General features: G+C 41.9%; 1 protein-coding gene across 6 annotated transcripts in view; it reads left to right on the forward strand.

The window, feature by feature from the left end:
• The window catches only part of PPP1R12B (protein phosphatase 1 regulatory subunit 12B), a 125,090-nt gene that overhangs the window by 46,145 nt on the left and 59,310 nt on the right, over nt 1–19,635 (forward strand). For 2 of the 6 annotated variants that reach the window (XM_029999632.2, XM_029999633.2), the window contains exons 9-14: nt 3,949–4,058; nt 7,286–7,483; nt 8,290–8,372; nt 10,098–10,223; nt 15,522–15,707; nt 16,269–16,454. In XM_029999632.2, coding sequence (XP_029855492.1) covers nt 3,949–4,058; nt 7,286–7,483; nt 8,290–8,372; nt 10,098–10,223; nt 15,522–15,707; nt 16,269–16,454 — 889 coding nt within the window. Of the gene's footprint in view, nt 1–1,706; nt 1,840–3,948; nt 4,059–7,285; nt 7,484–8,289; nt 8,373–10,097; nt 10,224–15,521; nt 15,708–16,268; nt 16,455–19,635 lie in introns of those variants that run through there. The other 4 variants (XM_029999634.2, XM_029999635.2, XM_029999636.2 and 1 more) reach the window with 3 other exon arrangements.

Here is a 19,635-nt window from a genome sequence, read left to right on the forward strand (position 1 = left end):
TAATAGCCTGTTGTATTTGGATCAGAGAAATGAAATGAGGGGCTGAAGCTGTTCGCTGTAATTATAGAGTTGAGGAACTTTTTTCTGACTGTGATGTATAATAATTGCAAAACGTAGTGGAAAATAAGGATTAAGTACATCGAGTCATGTTAGCCTTTATGTTGTAGCATATTGCTAGCATCCTACTCCCCTTCTTTTTCCATAATTTCTGTGGCTTCCTTAATTAGTTTAAACAGCATGTATGTGCAGTACAGAAAGTTTAAATAAAGATACTTAATTTTACAGTAAGCCAAGACTTAATTGTACTTAATATTTCTGCAAACAGAGATGGTTCTTGGACTATGATGTGTTCAATGTTTAAACTACTTTTAACATCAGCTTACTTGGCCTATATCCCAATATACTAATAAATAAGTCCTTGCAAAGAAGTGTAGTTTACAGTTTTGTCCTGCTTCTTGTGCCAGTAAAATTGTCACCTGTGTTCTAATTCTATCAGTTATGATGTTTATCACAGTATGAGAGGTGTTGAGAATCCTGGCTGGTCTTTGCAGAGCTGGTAGTTACAAAAGCTATTTGGGTATGACAGTAACACGGTGAAATAATCTTCTGGCTTTTAAATAAAGCAAATGTAGTGGAGAAGTCAGTGGAAGAAGCAGACATGCAGTAGAAGTCACATTTATTTGCTCCATAAATCAGTGTTTTACTAGAGAGTAGCCCTGTATAGCTACATGCCAATTCTTGTAAACATGGTAGGAACTTGACCAAAACACCTCTAACGTATGTATGGGTATAAGAATTGGAGCTATGTGGTGTTTAACTGATTCAGGAACAGCATAAGATCCTTCAGTAAGGAAAATGCTACAGCACTCGGCATTAAATTTTGTGTAAAGCCAGAACAGGTCTTTTTATTGAGTTAAATCACTGAGCAAAGCGCATTATACTAATCTATTTCAAACCACTAAAGCTAAATCAAATTGAAGACAAAAAACATTCAAGTAATGATTAAGCATCAGGCTTTAGGCTTTGTTACCTATGCTCTCCTCTCCTAGAGAGATTATTGGCTCCTTTGAGAAATTTCAATCAGAACTGAAACCCTACCTTGTAAACTTTTCAAATCTCTAATAAAATTAACATGAACTTGTCCAGCTGGATGTAGACCTAGTTGTCACATATGTGAATGGGGTGCACGTTTTTGGTGATCTCTTAAAAACAAGATTCATGAGTTAACAACATCAGCCCACATAGGAAGACTCCAAAGATAAGTAGGGATGAAAATAGCTTTTCATAGAACATTGTAAGTGTCACAGTATTATTGGTTTCAAAGACAGTCTTAAGAACAATTATGCTTTATTATCTGCTAGACATTTTAAATGCTTGGATGGATTACAGGAGACATGTTTTTGAAAACATGGAAATTATTTCCTTATTCCTCTTCATTTTCTTCTCAGATTTAATATTCACATAGCTTTGTAATTCTGAGCAGAGAGATGATGACTGTTGTTCTAAAGTGTTCAAAGTCCAGATGAAGAAAAAAAAAAAAGCCAAAATATTGTTATGAGTGATCTTTTTAAACCAAAAAAATTTAACTCCTTTGGTAACTGAGCAATAAGGCAGAGCAAAATAGAAGATGGCAGTATAATACAGAAGTTTATTTTGAGGTATGTTTTGAAGGGTCTCAGGTTGCGATAAATTTGTTGAATTTGCAGAGACTGTGGGAGGAGAAGAATTTTGAAGAGGTGAGCAGTGAAATTGCTGGAGTGCTTCAGAGAGTACCATGTTTCTTACAATCTGTAAGAAATTTGTGTTCTTCAAAGGAAGCTAAGTGCATTAATGCCATTTTATTCATCTTGAGGACAATTAACAGTTTGGCATTGGGTTGTATATAAAAAAGATCAGTATAAAATTCTATGGTCGTTATCTGTGCTGGTAACTATTACAATACGTAATTATTGTGAATTAAAGCAGACCAGGGAGGCTTTCAATGGTTTGTGTTGTTTTTTAAAACAAACAAACAAGCAAAACCAACCCTGAACCCAAAAAACTTTATGAAAAATTATATTTATGCCAAATTAGAGACCTAAATTTTTAGTCTCACCAAATTTGTTTTGGGGAGATTGAACTAATCCTTGCTGGTTTCCCTTGATTGGAATTCATAATGTTTATTGCTGAAGTTTTAGTAAAGTAAAATGTGGGATTCTCCCCTAAAGACAACGATGCCTATGATCATGCAGTGTCTCGTGCTGCTGGTACAAGGTACTTTTGCCTGTCCTTCTTCTGCAATTGACTCCTTTTGGTCACATTGCTCACAGTTTGAGTTCTTTCCAACCTGTCATTACCACTTAAGCTTGTGCCCTTGTAATTAGGCTTGACCTTAAAAGTTGACCTCTGTACTATGAACTTCCAGAATGTACTACCAGTCACTATCTAGCCCAGCCTGTAAAGCCTGCTGGCAGTCAGGTCAGGTCTGTTCTCCCCTTCCTGCAATGTCAAGGACTCTCCTGTGTTTTACAGGCTTCAGTCTCAAGAAGTCAGGAAATGGCAAGCATGTAATTTTTTGTCTGTATGCGTTTCCATGGACTGCTGTATGCCAAGTCAGGCCTGCAAGGAGAAATGGGTAACCTACTACCCCTTCCTAAAAGGGCTGTTTGAGAGTGCAATGCATCTGAGTGTTAGGCTCAAGAAATTAAATACTCTGTTTAGATGGTTTTGTGTTATCTCAGAGCTTCCATCAAAGAGAGGGAATGGTGGCTGAGACTTCAATATCATGCGAAGTTTTCTAGGGGAGATGCATCTTTGTCTCTTTAATTTTGGATCTGTCAGTCCTGCTAACTGCGCGTTATTTTTAAATGTTTCTCTTGGCTTGGTCTTTTCTGTTTTCCGTGTCCTTTGAATCCTGTTTTCTAGGAGTGAGAACATTTGTTTCAGAAAGATTGATCTTCGCGCTCCAAGGTGCCATCCTCACAGATGCTCCCTACCAAACTGCTTTTTATATGTAATAGAAGATCTTTATTCACTGCACATACCTCATTTGCTAGTACTGTTTGGGTGCTTACAGTTAAAATGACTGTTTTTCAAAACCATGACTGTGTGGGCACTGATAGCTGCAAGGGCAGGAGGTTGTTTTGTTGGTGTAGGTACATAATTTCTCAGGCACCTTGCATGTGGCTGTGTTTGGTAAATACTCTCTCTCAGAGCCCTGTGCACTTCTGTCGACTGAACCTGTTGCCTGAGACACAGTTTCTGCTTACTGTCTCCCTGGTAATGTCTGGTGGATCTTCTTGTGTTAAGCATGGTGCATAGATACAAAAAAAAATTTAATACTGGACGATTGCACTTGTCTAACAAGCAGGGAGCCAGCTGTGAGCTTTGATAAGGTTTGCTTAGCTTGCGTTGAGCCCTGTTAAAGATTTTTGTTGGGAATCAGTCCTAGCTTTGTGTAGAAAAATGGATTTTGCTGTAGAAGTCCAGAAATTCTGCCCACCAGCATAAGCAACAGCAGCAGCACCATGCAATGAAATCCACCACCAGGCCCACTCGGGGATGTGTGCTATAATGCATACTCATGTACTACAATAGGAATGGCATGTTCTGCTTTTCTTCTCAAGTTTTACAAGGGAAGAACAATCCCTGAGAGGAAACAAAACTGTGAATAAACAAAAAATCTGTTTGTCCTCCCTAAGGTGCTTTCTGCAAAGATTTTGCTTGTCTGTGGGGATGAAGTTCAAAAGCTTTGCCTGGCAAATGTAACCATCATATTTTTTAGTAAGTGGAAAGCCTCCTTGCAGAAAGCCCTTGTTAGCCTTGGCACTGACATCACCTTTATGATCTAAGGCCTACTGAGGTCACAGCGACGCTGAACTTGAGTTTAGTGCACACTGTGCTTGTAAAGAAGGGCCTTGGAAGTGCAATACTGAAACATATGGTTTCTCTTCTTGTTTAAAATTGTAGAAAGGAAGGAAGAGCCCTTTGCCAACCACTCCAGCCATGAAACCAGGCCTAGCATCACTGAGCAAATACCACCACCCGAGCCCAACTCCTTCACTGCATCTGCCAGAAGAGTAAGTGAATTTGGAATCAATGGAGACTCCAACAGTGCTCGAAAGCAGTAGGTTTTACTGGGAAATGGATGCTCTGAAACCCATTTTCAGAGGAGTTGTAAGACTTGAATCTAGGAAAGCATGATAGTATGCTACTTTGACAAAGATGCTGTGTTAGCAACAGTATAGGACTGACACAAAGGAGGATGTTTATATGATAAGGTTCCTCTTGAATCTCTTACCCTCCAAACCAAATTGCGCTGTTCACAAGAGAAACCCTGCTTACCACAAGTGCTTTGTGTCGCTGTCAGTTCTGAGATAGCTGATTCCAATCTCTTACCAGCAGGAGATCTTTCACCAGAGCTGGTTCCTGCTGATGTATCAGTAGTGAATTTGGCATCATCATCTAAAGTGCCTCTGACTTGCCAAATTCAGTTGATTTAGTGGCATGATGTTACAGCCCAGTAAGTGGAGAGGATAAAGTTTGCATCTGACTACGATAGCTAGGCTATGAAAGCTTTTTAAAGGTGAAGTAGAGTTACTGAAATCTTATCTGAATTCTCCAGCTCTCATGTCACTCAGCTAGATGGCACCAGGAGACTCCGTGTTCTGCTGAGGACTTATGCTTCTGCTTTCTTTTTGCACCAGAATATAGAGAACAGCTGTGTAGTGCAGGCACCTTGCTGAAGTCTGAAGCACTAGGTGCATGTTAGAAGGAAAATGTTTCTTGCTTAGTCACAATTTTTTATTTTTGACATGCTACTAAGTCTAACTTTTCATCCAGATCTAATGAAATAGAGCTCCTTTGGGCATTGTTCAACTCAGGCTGACTTAGCAGGGGAAGTATTAAAGGTAGAAGGATACCTAGACACATGAGCACTTCGGTTAACCTTTTCCCAGCTGCAAAGTATTGTTCTCACTCCTTTGAGCTTTTTAACGCTGAATAAGGCTGTGAGGGTATAGAAGTGGGCCTGTGTGCAAAGCAGTTATTAGTTTGACCTCAATCACTAAAAATCAGCTACTTTACCTTTTCTTACATGTTTGATTCTTCTGTAACTCTCTTTGTCAGATTGGGTTTTATGTGGGAAAATATGAGTGCTTGTGTTGCCCTCCATTTGTGGAGTTCTTAATATGTGCTTCTCCTATGTTGTCCAGAAATTACAGAAGGCGGCTTTTACTGTGGATTTGAGCTTTCTCTGAGGAAAGTGTCAAAACTACATTAAAGCATTAGAGCTGTGTAGCTCAGTAGACTGGAAGTGCTAGAATTAGTGGAGTACAGATTAACTCTGTGCATCTGCATTAAAATAACATTAGCTAAGAAACTTTGCTAAAATACTGCAGTGATAATTTTATCTTTGCAGTCTTGAGTAAATGAGTTTGAGGGCAGAGCTCCCCAGTAGCTTCAGTTATTCTGGATAATGTCAGGTTTTGTGTTATGTAGAATATGGTATAATAATGCTTATATCAGCTTTGGCCGAAAGCCTTGTCTACCCCAGTATCCTGCCCTTGACAGTGACCATCAAAAGATACTAGAGAAGACAGAATCTAACTGGACTTCTCTCCTACCTGCTAGCAGTTTACATCTCAGGAACTTGCTGAAACTGTGGTATTTTTTGTGTCCAGTAGCCCTCGTTGGACTTTTCCTCTGTGAATTTATGCAGTCACTTTTTGAGTACCCATAATGTTTGGGATCCTGTAATGGCAAAGGGTTCTTCAGCTTAATTACATATTATACAGAGCTTTCTGCACCTGTTTCTTTAAGCCTGCCACACACTGGTTTTGTTTGCTGCCCCTAGTTCCTTTATGGGAAGTAACAAGGAATAACTGATCCTTATTCACCCTTCTATATGTCCCTGAGGGTTTTTTGTACCTTGGTCATACCTCAGCCTGGAGACTGCTGGTATACTGAATAACTCCTCATGCAAAAGCTCTCTTGCTCTACTCATTCTTGTTGCCTTTCTCAGAATCTCTTCCCCTTCTTCTATACTGCTTTTAAGCTGTGGAGCCGAGCTGTGCGTGATACCAAAGATGTGACTGTACCCTGCAATACCACAGACATATAATGGTGTTGTGTTTCATATTCTATTCTTTTCCAGTAATTCCTAATGTTTTGTTTGCTTTATTTCCTATAAACCTCAGTGTTGCCCCGTGTCTTTGTAGAAGTATCTCTTGCAGTGTCCAGGCTCCATTCTTGAATGGCAGTAGGCCATTTTTTTTGTAAGACCTTTTTTTTTTTTGTAAGACTTGATAACTATAACTGAAGTTGTACATTTAAGCAGTTGTGTATTTGAGGAATAATAAATGCTTGTCAGAAGTGCCTCGTGTAAGAAAAAGCATGAAGGTCCATTCTGTAGTATGTACAGAATATGCAGTTACCTGACAATCGAAAGGTTTAAGGTAGAATGGGCCTCTACAAGCCTGTAGTCCAATCTCTTGCTTGAAGCAGGGCCAACTTCAAGCTTATGTCATGTTGCTTTGAACTAACTGAGCTCAGCTGAGTATTAAAAAGTCTCTGAGGATGGAGGCGCCCCACTCTCTTGCTCCCTGTCCCAGTGCAGCATCGCTCCTACCAGGAGGTATGTCTTCCTTCATGTCAGTCGGGATTTCCCATGTTGGAACTTGTCTGTTCCTCCTTCTCTTGTTGAGAAGTCATCTGGTTCCATATCCTCTGTAAACCCCATGCCCCAAGTAGCAGAGCAATTAAATCCTTTCTTTGTCTTCTCTTTTCTGTGCTAAACAAGCCAGGTTTCCCGACTCTCTCCCTTTACGTGTTGTGGGCTCCAGCTCCCTGATAATCTTAACGGCTTCTCCTGGACTCTCTCCAGTTTGATTTGTGTAAGGGTTTTATTTGCAGCTAGTCCCAAAAGAGTTGATTACTTTTTTTGTTTTTCTGCCTTTACTGAATAATTCCCCCTTCCTAAACAGGTGCTAATAAAAGCTTCATTGTTCCTTATATTCTTTCTGCAAAGCTGGAGGAGAGCATTGTGTAGGCAAAGGAGCTGCACAATGACATGAGATTTCTTTCATCGTCTGTCCTTGGGGATGAGGACACTACAGCAATTTGAATCCCTGTGAGTTCACCTTGAACTATATCCTGTAACTAAAGCTAAGCAGGAAATCGAAGTCACTCCATCTTATGTCCACAAGTGTAGCCTAGCAAAAATTGGAGCTTGTTGAAGCATTCAGTACTTAGATTGTGCCTTGCAGTGCTCTTACTTCTTCCAAATGTCCCTTTTTCTCCTTTACAGTTCAGTTGGCTCAGCAAGTCAGATGAGCAGAAGGATGAGTCACCTTCATCGTGGCGGCTGGGACTAAGGAAGACTGGCAGTCACAACACGTTGAGTGAAGTCGTTGCTACTCGTGAGGCGCAGAGAGATAAGACTTCTTCTATCTATCGTTCTTCATCAAGTCCTCGGATATCTGCATTATTAGACAACAAAGAAAAGGTTTGGCTTTCAGCAAAGATGTTTTAGTGCATCCCAGTTGAGCAGACTTTACCTCACAGCTTAAGATCCTTTCCCTTTCATTTTGAGTTGTTGCTGGGTTTTGCATCCATAACAAACTTAGGTCTCTTTCATTCTTTCTTTTTTGTCTTTTGAAAATTATTCCTATCCTATCAGTTGTTCTCACAGAACTGGAGTTTGGTGCCCCTTTGACCTAATTTCTGCTCGATTTGGAGTGCGCTGCCAGTGAACATGGCCTGTTCTTTACTGGAAAATATTTAATCCAGGCAGCAGCACATACCTGCAGTGGAAATTCTCCTTCACTGTCATCTATATGGATTTCTCCTGTATCCACTAGGTGTATTTGCAAATCCTGTCCCATGTATTTGCTAGCTGTAACTCTGCTGCCTGTGGGTAGATGCCCCATCCCTGGAAACATTCAAGGTCAAGTTGGACGGGGCTCTAAGCAACCTGATCTAGCTGAAGATGTCCCTGCTTGTTGCAGGGGGGTTGGACTAGATGACGTTTAAAGGTCCCTTCCAACCCAAACTGTTCTATGATTCTATGATTTATAAATAGTTCTAGTTAGAAGCTGCTTTTATTCACTAGCGTGCTCTTCAGGAAGTCATTTTCAGAACTGATACTTTTGTGCTGTGGTATCTGTTGCCCAAGAAAATGCCTTAAACCAGTTGTCCTTAGACAGAAGAATGCTTTCTTAGTTGAAGAAATTTGAACATGAATTTAATTGTCACTGAACGTGCTGGCAGTGTAACAGATGTGCAGTTGAAGTACTTCTTTTGCTTCATCAGGATAAAGACAACAAGAGCTATCTTGCCACAATAGCCCCCAGAAGACTAAGCAGTACGAGCGATATAGAAGAAAAAGAGAACAGGTGAGACTGACTGGACTTAATGGTCAGCTTCTGTCCTGTCGATAGTTCCTCCGGAATACCTTTTTTCTATATTCATGCTTCATATATTTTCTCAGCAGTCCCAAGTACACAGGAATTCACAATATTGAGAGCTGTCTCTGATCTATAAAAGTTCTGGTACATTGCTTTTCATTTAGGTGAGCAGGGCAACAGGCTGGTTTTTCCCACCCCTGTATTCATTCGTATATGGTCTCCATCCAGGAAACTAGATTTATGCATACTTTTTCCTTTTATATGCAGGTGCCTCATTTTGTAGCTGGCACCTACACTTGTACTTCTGTCACTTGCTCAGTAGTCACCTTCAGTCCCTTTGTTCACACATCTGTCATTTTCTGATTCACTTGAGTTTGTGAACTCTCTGGTGTATGGAACTGTTTCCATTGCAGGGCTTCTTTTTATGGTGAATGTGTGTAGTTGCCCCTCGACAGAACCACAGTATAAATGGGATAAATATCTAGTATCTCAAGATATATTTGAGGAGCTAATCTCTACAAACAGGTTCTTCACAGTTTGTGCTAGGAGGAGTAAAATTTGAGCCTAGCCTCATTTCCAGCCGCTTCCACAGTTGTGGTAGAAAAGCACATACAGAGAAGTCATTGTGAACTGTAATTGTGAAGAAGTTATGGCAGATGACCACCCTGAGAGAATTTCAGCACAGGCTGAGATTCTTTGCTGATCTTTTGCTGTAACCTCCCTGCTGTGTTCTTGCTTAATCTCAGCCAGTCACTGTGATTTGGAGTTTAGCAGACAATTTGTGTCTGCTGATAAGCTTGAGCAGTTTTGGCAGCGGCTCGTATTGAGTGGCATATCCAGCTGACTGCTGATAAGTGTCCTTTGCTTGGTAAAGTAGGGAATGAGGAGAATTGGCCTGCATGAACAGATGGTGCCTAGACGTACTGTATAGTACAGATTTTTCCCAATATTCTTTTGTTTCAAAACAGCTGAGTTTCACTTCACGGAACCCACAGGTGCCTGAAAGCGCATCAGCATGGACACGACAATTGAGAAATGAAAAATAATTGCAACCTGACAAGTGAATGGATTTGTGTTGCATTACAAGCTCGAGGTCATGTCCAAGACCAGAAAAGAATAGGACATATTGCCAAAGTGTGTGTTAGGAAATGGAGCCCTGATTACAGATAACTATGATAAATAGGACTACTAGTAATTTATTGATAACTTGTCAAGTAGTTTTAGATATTGCCAAATATTTTGTTAGTTGTTTTCTGCTGCCAAGTATAGCAAAGGATTTGCAATACTCAGTTGCGTTACTGTCATTGCCTGGATACCTTGGAGAATAAAAACTTCCCCTGCAGTTGCAGTATCTGTCCATTTATGCAATGTTGTTTGATACAAGACAGCAAAGAGAATATCAAATGATGTTATTTATTATGTTAGATTACTTTTATGGACAATCTAAATTTCAGTTGCAAGTTTTCTGACTAAAAAGGATCTTGTTCCTCTTTATGCAAAACAATACATCATCTTGGTGATTCTCAAGTAATACAGCTGGCAATAACAGAAACTGATGTTAAGGCCAGAAGTGGCGTTTCAGTAAGTTGTGTCACCTGTGAACAATGGTGCACATAGGTGTAAGGGAAGGACTTGTGTTGTGGAGCTGCAAAGGAGTCAAAAGCAGACTCCAAAAGTTGTTCTAAACAAACCTTGTACTCTCTCCTGTATTAGAGAATCAGCTGTTAACCTAGTGCGGAGTGGATCTTACACCCGGCAGCCGTGGAGGGATGAATCAAAGGGAAATGAAGCTCCCCATTCTGGTGCACCTACTACCTATGTATCTACCTACTTGAAAAGGTATGTCCAATTCTGTCTTACATGGTTTCCCAGGCAGTCAGTTCTGCTCTTAACATGCCTCGCAAACTTCAACCTCCTGCTTGCTGCTTACTGCATCAGTGTAACTGGCTTTGGGACTCTCCTGCTGAGAGCAGGAAATAAAAATTAAGGTTTGCCGACATTTGTCATGCTAAATAGTATTTTTAAAGCCCATCATTTTTGTTGATTTGTAAATTGCTGAACTGAATTTAAATACTCTTGTTCACATAATTCAAATGCAAAGTGTTTTCTCAGTTTTATGCTAGTATTATGGTTAGATAATAAAACCAAAATTGATCATAAAAAGAGAATAAAGTAATTACGGTCTGAAAGCATTGTTCAGATAACTATTGACAGGTAAGTTGTAGCTGATCTTTAATTTTGGTTTATATTAGTCCATGTTTATGGCATCATTATCAGAAAAGTGGCAGTGTTCTTTTGCATGACTTACAGCACTTGCTAAGGAGTAAGACTGATGTCTCCAACCATTTTCATGTGGCAGTAAGGAAGCAGTTTCGGCACAGTGTATGTGAAATTGTAGAGGCTGAATGTTGGTAAACTAGCCAAGCAGAATCAGGAAAGCAATCCTGTGCATAACTTCTTTAACTGACAGTATCTTTTACCCCTTTGGAAGGCAGAGGCTCAGTTTCCTTGAAGTACCAGATAATGGCTGTCTCTGAATGAGGTGAATGAATGCCCTGCTCTGTTAAGGCAAATAATACATTACTGAATTCTCATCTCAGTTGTGAGAAGGAGGATCAGCTCTTTGTGCAAGTACAGTGCCATCACCTCACCTTTACTTTAGCTAATACTGGAAACCATCAAAACAACATGTATAAACATGTCACGCTGCAAAGCCATTTGAACTGTGCTTAAGGAAAAGGGCAGAAATATTTCAAGGTTTTAGATTGTGCTTCACCAAACTCTAGACCCCAAACTAAATAACTGTCCTGAAGATGGAACAATTGCTTGAGATATTTGGGAAGATGCGGAGTTTTTGTGTTTTAGTACTTATGCTGGTAGAGTTAAGTTGTGCTCGAGTATGTGTTTGTCCAATTGCTGAGTATATACAGACCCGTTTCCACAAAAGGTGAAACAGACAGCCACTTCAAGCAGTAGACTTCTCCTGATCTGCTGATCCATTCCAGTGACTTCACATCTATCCTGGGACATGATGACAGGCCAACCTCCGTAGCTTGTCTCTCTCCAAAGGCAGTCCAACAAGCCGCAGCTGATTACATTGGAAAAATTTTGTCTCTTGCAGCTGGCATGCCTTACTGTTCCCTAGTCTGAGAGACAGTCCAGTCACTCACATGGCTGTCTGTTGAAATTTTAAAAACATTGCCTGTTTATCTCAGCTAATCCAGAACCAGATTTAGTATTACATTCACATAGTTGTACTGTATTTCCTTGGTTAAACTGTACAGAGACTAGCGCAGGTTTTGGCTGGCAGTGGTATGTCGCTAATACCGGTTTCTTGCTACAAAGGCTGAATTCTGGCCTTTCATAGGAGAGTGTTGGTTTACAAGCAATTACAGAGAATAGCTTTGCCAGGTAGGAATAAAGTGTACTTTTTTTAAAGAGATCACTGGTTTTGCATTTTATGTACAAACAGTGAAATCATGATCAATTTGACCTCTATCCTGTATGGTTTTCTACAGGAGAGCACAGAGAAATTAAATATAATCATATTGAACTTCTGATTCTCCAGCCTTGTGCATCAGCCTCTAAGATGAGGAAAGGCACCTGGTTGCCTGTTAGGGATAAGCTCTTTGTCATTTCCAAATATTAACAAAACTCTGATCACAACTCCAAAAGATAAAAGCTCATTCTGAGAGAGGAAGAATTAAAGTGAACATGACATTCTTGGATGTTACTGAGAGGATGACTTCTGTACATCTGCATTTCCCCTTTACCTTAGCATTTAACTAATCTCCATAAAGATACCTAGTTATGTTCTATAAGGGCTTTATATGACACCCCAAACAAAGAGTAAACAACAGCAACAGATCATCTTAAGATGTTGAAAGTGGCTTTTCTTCTAAAAGGGAACAAGGTAACTTGCAGCAATGTTGCAAATGTTCTTCAGCTTTAGTTGAAGCAAATGTTAAAGCTCTCTCTGTAATGGTAGTGACTGTCATTCATTCTGCTTTTTCTATGGGTGTACTACTAGCCCAAAAATTCACAGAACCCTGTTCTGACAGCCTGTTCTCCATGTTAGTGCATATTGGCCTTCAAACAGCCAGTTCACTTCGCCTGTATGTTAAAGGATTTGGAGGAAAACTGGCATAGCAGATGGGATTAATTCAGCATCCTTCCTTTGACATCAGCCATGAGTGATACCTCACAGGAAGGGATCACACACACCAGAATGAAATAACTTTTTCACACAGTTAGTTTCTCCTTCATTTTACATGTTTGCATATATGCCTTCTTACTGGTTTTGTTCACATAAAAACCCATGCAGTGATTCAGGCCAACAGTCCGTGCATTCCAGACTGTTTCTGACAGCAACCGGTTTTGAAGGGCAAGTTGCAAAAGCTAGGATAACTTAAGAGCAGTCTTCCACCTCCGACACTCTCCTTTACTTCCAGCAATCATGAATTTAGGGGTTATACTTAACCATTGTTCTTAATAGCCACCACTGTGGCCAACTTCCATAAGCAAATCCTATTTTGATCTCTGCAATACCCTATGGCAGTGTGTTCAAAAAAGATAGTTAAGTATATTGTGCAGACCTTTTTTATTAGCATATGTGGAAGCTTTTTTAAGGTTTTGAAAGTTTTTAAGATTTTGAATTCTACTTGCCGTAGCTGTTTTCAAAAGTATTGCTTTTTATTGATTTGAAATGTTTCTTTCCATTTCATTGCTCGTTCCCTGATGGTTATGTTATGGTGATTATGTTAGAGAATGAGTAGCAGTGTGTCAGTGCCTTTTTTATTTCCAGTGTTGAATTCTTTAGCATAAATTTGTAATCCTCCCTTTTACAGATTCATATGAACACAGATGTTAATTAAGAAGATTCCCCGGCTAACCTTTTTCTTGCAATTTTCTGGTCCTGTTCAGATCAAATGTGAACAATTGAATAAATGCCTTAGAGTCCTCCTCAAACTGTGCAATGCTACCCATGCAAGGTGACAGGGTGGGGAGGTGAATTCCTGTAAAGCTGGCAATGCCTTGGCTCCCTCCTTGTGAGCAGGAGTGCGTGCGTGATGCTCCAGCACCACATTTCTCCGACCCAGGGCATGTGCGTGTAGGAGTTGGCAACGCCATCACCATGCTCTTTTCCTCCATTCCTCCTCCTCCTTCCCCTCTCAGCTCCCTGACATCTCTGCTCTCCCAGGCACCTGGTGCTGCTTCTGTCCTCTTGTCTCCCCTTTTCACTCATTACCTTTGCCTTCTGAAAGACAGTCCTTGTCAGGTCTTAATAACCCTCCCATGTCCTCCCTGACCAAGTTCCTTCTCTTTTTTGCAGCCACCCCTCGTGCCCCACCCTCTCTGCTTTGGGCTCTCCTAGGATGGTGCCACGTCAACCCTGCTCCCCACAGGGTTGCCACCACCTCTTCCCCTGCTGTTCCTCTTGTTCCTTCCCCTGGTGCACGCTCCACTACCATCATCTCCTCAGTACACTCATTTCTGCAACCTCACGGCTGCTTGCTCTGCACACCCACACCAGCCAGGCTTAGCTCCCTCCTCCCAGCCCTCTCCAGGGCTTGGCCTTTTCCTCTGGTGCAGAGAGCCAAGAAGGGAGGTACGTGCCTCCAACAGGACTTCCTGCTCCCCCATAGTCCAGGCAGGGGCCAGCGTTCCAGAGGAAGCTTTGTTTAGGGTCTGGTGGAGGTTGCTACCTGGTGACAATAACTTGCTTGTTCCTTTGTGACCTGGATGTGGCAAGCAGCCATCAACCGAAGAGCCCAAATGTAAGGCTCCTGCCCGTGGAGGCGTTCCAGGATGCCCCATTCTCTCCTTTGGCTGTCTAGGGACCAGCTGCTTGTTCTGGGCTGGCTGGGGTCCTTGGCACATAAAACTGATTTGTAAATTGGGTGCCTAAGTGAATTGGACTGGATCCTTCTTCTGACCTCCTGTCCTTGGCTGTTGTACTGCCCCTTTCAAGTTTTATTTCAGCCTCGGGCTGCTTTCTCTGACTCTTGCTCTAGTGTTGACTTCCAGTTCCAGTCTGTTGTCCCTGGCTTTCCCATAATCCTGCAGCTGTTTGTCCTGGTCTGCTTTTCCTCTAGGTCAGCTTTTACTCCTGGTGCAACCACTTTTCCTCCATGTGCACTGGCATGGGAGTTATTAGGATGCATGAGGTGAGAGGCAGCATTCCAGCCTTCTTAGCCTTTGATCCTGCAGACAGCGCAGTCTGACCAGTAGCAACCAGGAATACCAGTTGCTGGGAAAGGCGTGGCAGGATCCTAGATCATGCATGCATGCTCATTTGCTCTGTGCAGACAAGGAGCAGCCTGTATATGGGGCTCTGGCACATGCAACAAGGAGATTTTGCCAGATTTCATCAAGTCTGTTTTTAGAGGTGTGCAACTTCTCCCACTTAGGGTGCATTTTCTCTGAAAAAGGGAAAGGGTACATCCTCATATGAGAGCCCTTCTCCTTCTCTCCTGTCTCTTCTCCAAAGTATGAGCACTTAAACACTTACAGCTTTTCAGTAATAATGGTTTTAAGGGTTTTGTTTTAAACTGGCAAAATATGTATTTCCCTTGCTCATTCTTGAATATTTTTTGGACAGTTTTGCTAGCTATTTTCCAGAAATACAGTGTCTGTGCCAAACATGCCTTAAAGAAAATTAAAGCCTGAACTGATCATCTTTGCCAAAGCTTTAAGCCACTGAAAACAAGTTCTTAAAACTGGAAGTCCTGGGCATCTTTAGGGGGTGATGAAGCCCCACCTGCTTATGTCACTCTCTCCTTCCCTGCTTTAAGCAACCTCATCCTTGCTCATTGTTTCTACCTTTCCCCAGTACACAGGGGTGCTCTGTGTGCACCGCTTTCACTGTGGTAGGGTTTTTCCCTTCCCTGGTCTTCACCGATTCACCTTCACGCCATTATTCTCTCACTGAAACTCAGCTGGGCTTAGCTAAGAGGGGTGCTGCTAGCGCTAGCCTGTGTGAGCGACCTGCAGCAACTCTAATGGGCTCTAATTTCCTTGCATAGGTTTTGCTAAGATGTAATACTTGCTCCCTTTCCAGCTGAGAGCCCAGTTGTGGTGATGTTCTGTTGAATATTTACTGTGCTCTGAAGGACGTGATTTTGTGATGTTTTACAGTGCTTCATTTGGTAGAAGTAGTGACCTCAGCAGTCCCTACATTTCAGCCAGTCGCACTACATCTCTAGCTACCTCACCCACTACCATTGGTTCATCTACCTCATTGGGCACCCCGTGGCAACCTGTCTCTTCCTGTCCCACATCTCTCGGTGTGAACACTACTGCATCAGCCCGCCAGTATACCAGGTAACGGCTCACAGCTGAGATAACACTGCAGAAAATCAGCATTCGGGTTGGAAGTTCTGAATTCTGGAGTGGATTATGGATTGGAAGTGCACTTCCATGCAGGAAGCGCTGATAAGAAATCCCAGAATGGTTATGTTGGATGGTTTCAGTAGTGCATATGCACCAGCAGGCAGTTAACAGCCCGTATATGACCTTAGCTTCTTCACTCACTGGAGTGGTCAATTGTGCCCTCTTGCTACCCTGTTAGAGACACAATGTGTTACTCAGGCTGCTCTTGGGCGTTCAGCGTACAAGCTCTTGGAGTTCATTCCTTCTGCTTATTCACCAGGTGCATTTTTCTAATCGTTTTTGCTACAAACAGGGATGTGAAGACTGTGAGTGAATTCCTCCTGCTTATTCTTCTACAAATTTTTAAAAATTCATTTTAATGTGTGCTGTTCTCTACAAAAACACAAGTCTAGAACAAGGAGAATGAACTGTCAATGCTCCCTTGAGCTGGCTGGTCTCGGACAGCAATTGAGTTCACTTGCTTTGCTTTCCATTATGTCTTCTCTATTTCAGAGCCCCTTTCAGGCAACAAACTGATTCTGCTGTAGAGAAAAATACAGAGGGCATCTCTGCTAGCACCCCCCTAGGTGTAATCACAAATCGTGCTATACTCGGCTCTGCTAATGGTATTGCGAATGCCGGTGCTGCCTCAACTACAGGAAAGGACTTCTCAGCTGAGGAAGCCAGGGAGCGCAGAAGGTTAGTGAGCAGAGTGCCGGTGTGTGTCAGTCCTCCTCTGTGATCAGGTCTCACGTGGTGGTGATGGTGGGGGTGTAAGAACTGTTTCTTAGGTGCTACATGGAGTTACAGGCTGCTGCCCCTGCTCCATCTTAAGGTTTTGAACTGAGTCATCACTGGCTTGTAGGTTAAATTTAGTTTCATAATTTTCTACTTGTCTTTTCAATATCTCAGCCTTTTTCTTCAGTAGTCATCTCGGCTATTAATCTCAGTCCCTAAGGCCTCTCTGTATAGAGGGACAGACAGCCCAGTAGCTACTTGCAGTATGTTCTGTAACATGAATCCCATCCTAAAAAGAGCGTTGGACTGAGACACATTCAGATAAAATCCATCCCTCTGATTCTGTTCAGCTAAGTTTACATGTGCCCCGATGGAGACATCTTTGCTGCCCAAGTCCCCTGGATTCCCTCTGCTGTTAGTGGGGGGAAAACATTCCTGGAGTGTGTAGCTGTGTGATACAGGAGGAGATGGACTACACTCTAGCAGCATGCGTTTCTTCCGATTGACTAGAAGGAAGACTTAGCACAGAGGTAGAAGTCTGCCATGTGCAACCAAGGCTATTACAGCAGTAGCAGCATTTGGAATTACTCTGAATCTAGCTGGTGGTATCTCTTTCTTATCGTATGTTATTTTAAGACTGAGGAAATACAAACCTAGGGTAGCTGGTGCTCTTTTCAAAGGAAATTTACCATGTGCATTTAAGTACAGAGTATCAAATGATCGCTATTTATTCCTGCAAACAGGTTAACTTTTGCAAAATCTGTCTCTTCCGATGGCATTGATGAAAGTAAATGGTAATAAATAAAATGCAGTGAGGAACTATGTATTTCTAACTAGCAACCAGTTCATGGAGTGTTTTGAGTAATTCGATTCTTTCAAACTAAAATAATAACTTCTTAAAATACAGACCTTCCTGAGTGGAGATAGCACTCTGATATATTTTAAATGGCCTGAAGCCAAAGGATGTGAAAAGCAATAATGGAAATAATCAGCTTGCAAAGGTGAAGATGGTAGAGCTCAGCAGTGCCATGTAATCTGCAGTCAGCCATGTGACTTCTCCCATGGAGGGAGGGCATGCTTGCTGTGGGCTTCTCTTTGCTTCGGCTGCATCAGATCCAAGAAAGAAGGTGGTCTGTGTTATTTGGAAAATACTCAAACTCTTAGTGGTGTTTGGGCTTGTTTTTTCTTTTTTTCCAGAGCTAGCACAGGGAGTGCTTTGAAGGTATTGCAAGCATTCTGGATGAGCCACATTTATCAACTCTGTAAGCAGGGACATAATTTGAAATAGCTACTGAAAAGTATCTTTGTAAGAACACTTACATTTAATATTAGGAGTGCTTCTGTATGCTCCTTGTCATTTTGCATGGGGTCAGTTGGCTTGGTGTCATTTGCAGTTGAATTGAGATGAGCTGCCAAAAGATACTCCCAGTGCAAAGTGAGATTGTGCAAAAGAGGACAGAGTGAGTATTGTGCTTTCATTTCACACTTCAGACTGTTTCCCAACAGTATCTCCATTTTGGCAAGCTCAGAATCAAGTTGCAGAAGCTTTAGATTCTTCCCTGGAGAAGTGGGCTCCACAAAACCCACCAGACTTTTGGCACTGTCTGCAGACAGGGAATTTGACTGTGATAGTACTCGTAGATGCCCAAAAGAGCATCTATTAATATTACTGCATTGGTGTTTATTGCCAAATCAGTTTCTATAAATAATATAGAAATCTGTTTAAGTCTCCTGCATTTTTATTAGAAAACCATCTCCTGTGATTTATGGTAATGTAAAGAGAAACACCAGAAAATTCCTCCCACCTTTAATTGATGCTCTGAAACTACTAGAGGAAAAAAAAACACAGCAATGATGCATTGTGCTTGTGGGTAGAGGAAAACTTATTTATGAATGTGTGTTCTAACAGCAGGATATACTGACTGGGGAACTGCCTGCACATTTTGAACTAGGAAGCATGGACCTAGAGAAACAGGAGAGGTCATCTAAATGGGAAAAGCTTATTTTGGAAGGAGACCAATTCCAGTAAAATAAAATAAAAAAGGGAAATGGTAAACAGTTGTCAAGGAAGCACTATATGGATTTCAGTTCCCACCGGCAGCTGTTGCAGTAGCATTTGGTCTGCTTCGGTGTTTCCAAAGCTCCAGCTTTCTCTTAGCAACAAAAACATAAACAAGCTTATCATCTAATATTAGATCGCAGGGATGTCTCCTAACTTGTGGCCTTAAATTATCTGCATGAAGCCAAAAGGTTAAAGCAGAAGAGACTGCTAGGTCTGGGGAGGGACAACGACTAGCAAAGTGCTCTGGAGTGCTGTTTTGCATCCTTTGGTGGCCAACAAGCCTTACCTTGGCTCACCATAGTGTTTCATCCCTGGTGTTTTACCTGCTGCTTGTTTGCTAGCTAAATTGGTCAGCAAACACTCTGGTAGCTGCAAAATAGTGTGAATCATGCCTCAAGTCATTTCAAAGGGGAAGAAAGAAAAAACAGAAAAGGCGGCAGTACAGGAGAAATCAGTTTGGAGGAATGCAATGCAGTCTGCCTACCTGGACGGACTGTAGCAAATTGCTGCCTGGTGTTAGAGCCATATGTCTTGGACATTCAGCCAAGCTGCTGCCATGTGTATTTACATGTACCCAGCTGTACGTTCAGCCTCCCTTAATTCTGCTGCAGCACTACGGTGTGCTGATACCGATAGGCTGGAAACATGCCATCTTCCAAAGTCAATATTTTTGCCAGGCAATTTCTTTTTCTTTTTCATGGGAATTTTGGAGCCACTGATGAACATTGCTCTTTGGCCATTTTGATGATCTCCTGCCAGCGTCAAATTGTCTCGCATTGCAAATGCATTTGTCCAGCTGACTCAAAACAGCACTGGCTTTGCTGATGGTCAGTTACAAGCGCGTGGATGCTGTGCCTGCAGTATCTAATGTAGACCCTGTTCTTCGTGGTGCAAAACTAACATCCTTTTGGTTTCCACTTGGTGCAAGCAGGTGGTGGGGACTCAGGGGGGTCCTCTCGGTTGCAGCCCACTGCTGGATTATCCGCCTTCATCCAGGATGACAGCGGCCTCTAGTGCCACCGACAGCTCCTTTGCAAAGTTCATCTGCGACCTTGTCCATGTAGTTTCAGTGCAGGGCTC

The sequence above is a fragment of the Aquila chrysaetos genome, chromosome 24 (genome assembly GCF_900496995.4).
Source record: "Aquila chrysaetos chrysaetos chromosome 24, bAquChr1.4, whole genome shotgun sequence".
Taxonomy (NCBI): domain Eukaryota; kingdom Metazoa; phylum Chordata; class Aves; order Accipitriformes; family Accipitridae; genus Aquila; species Aquila chrysaetos.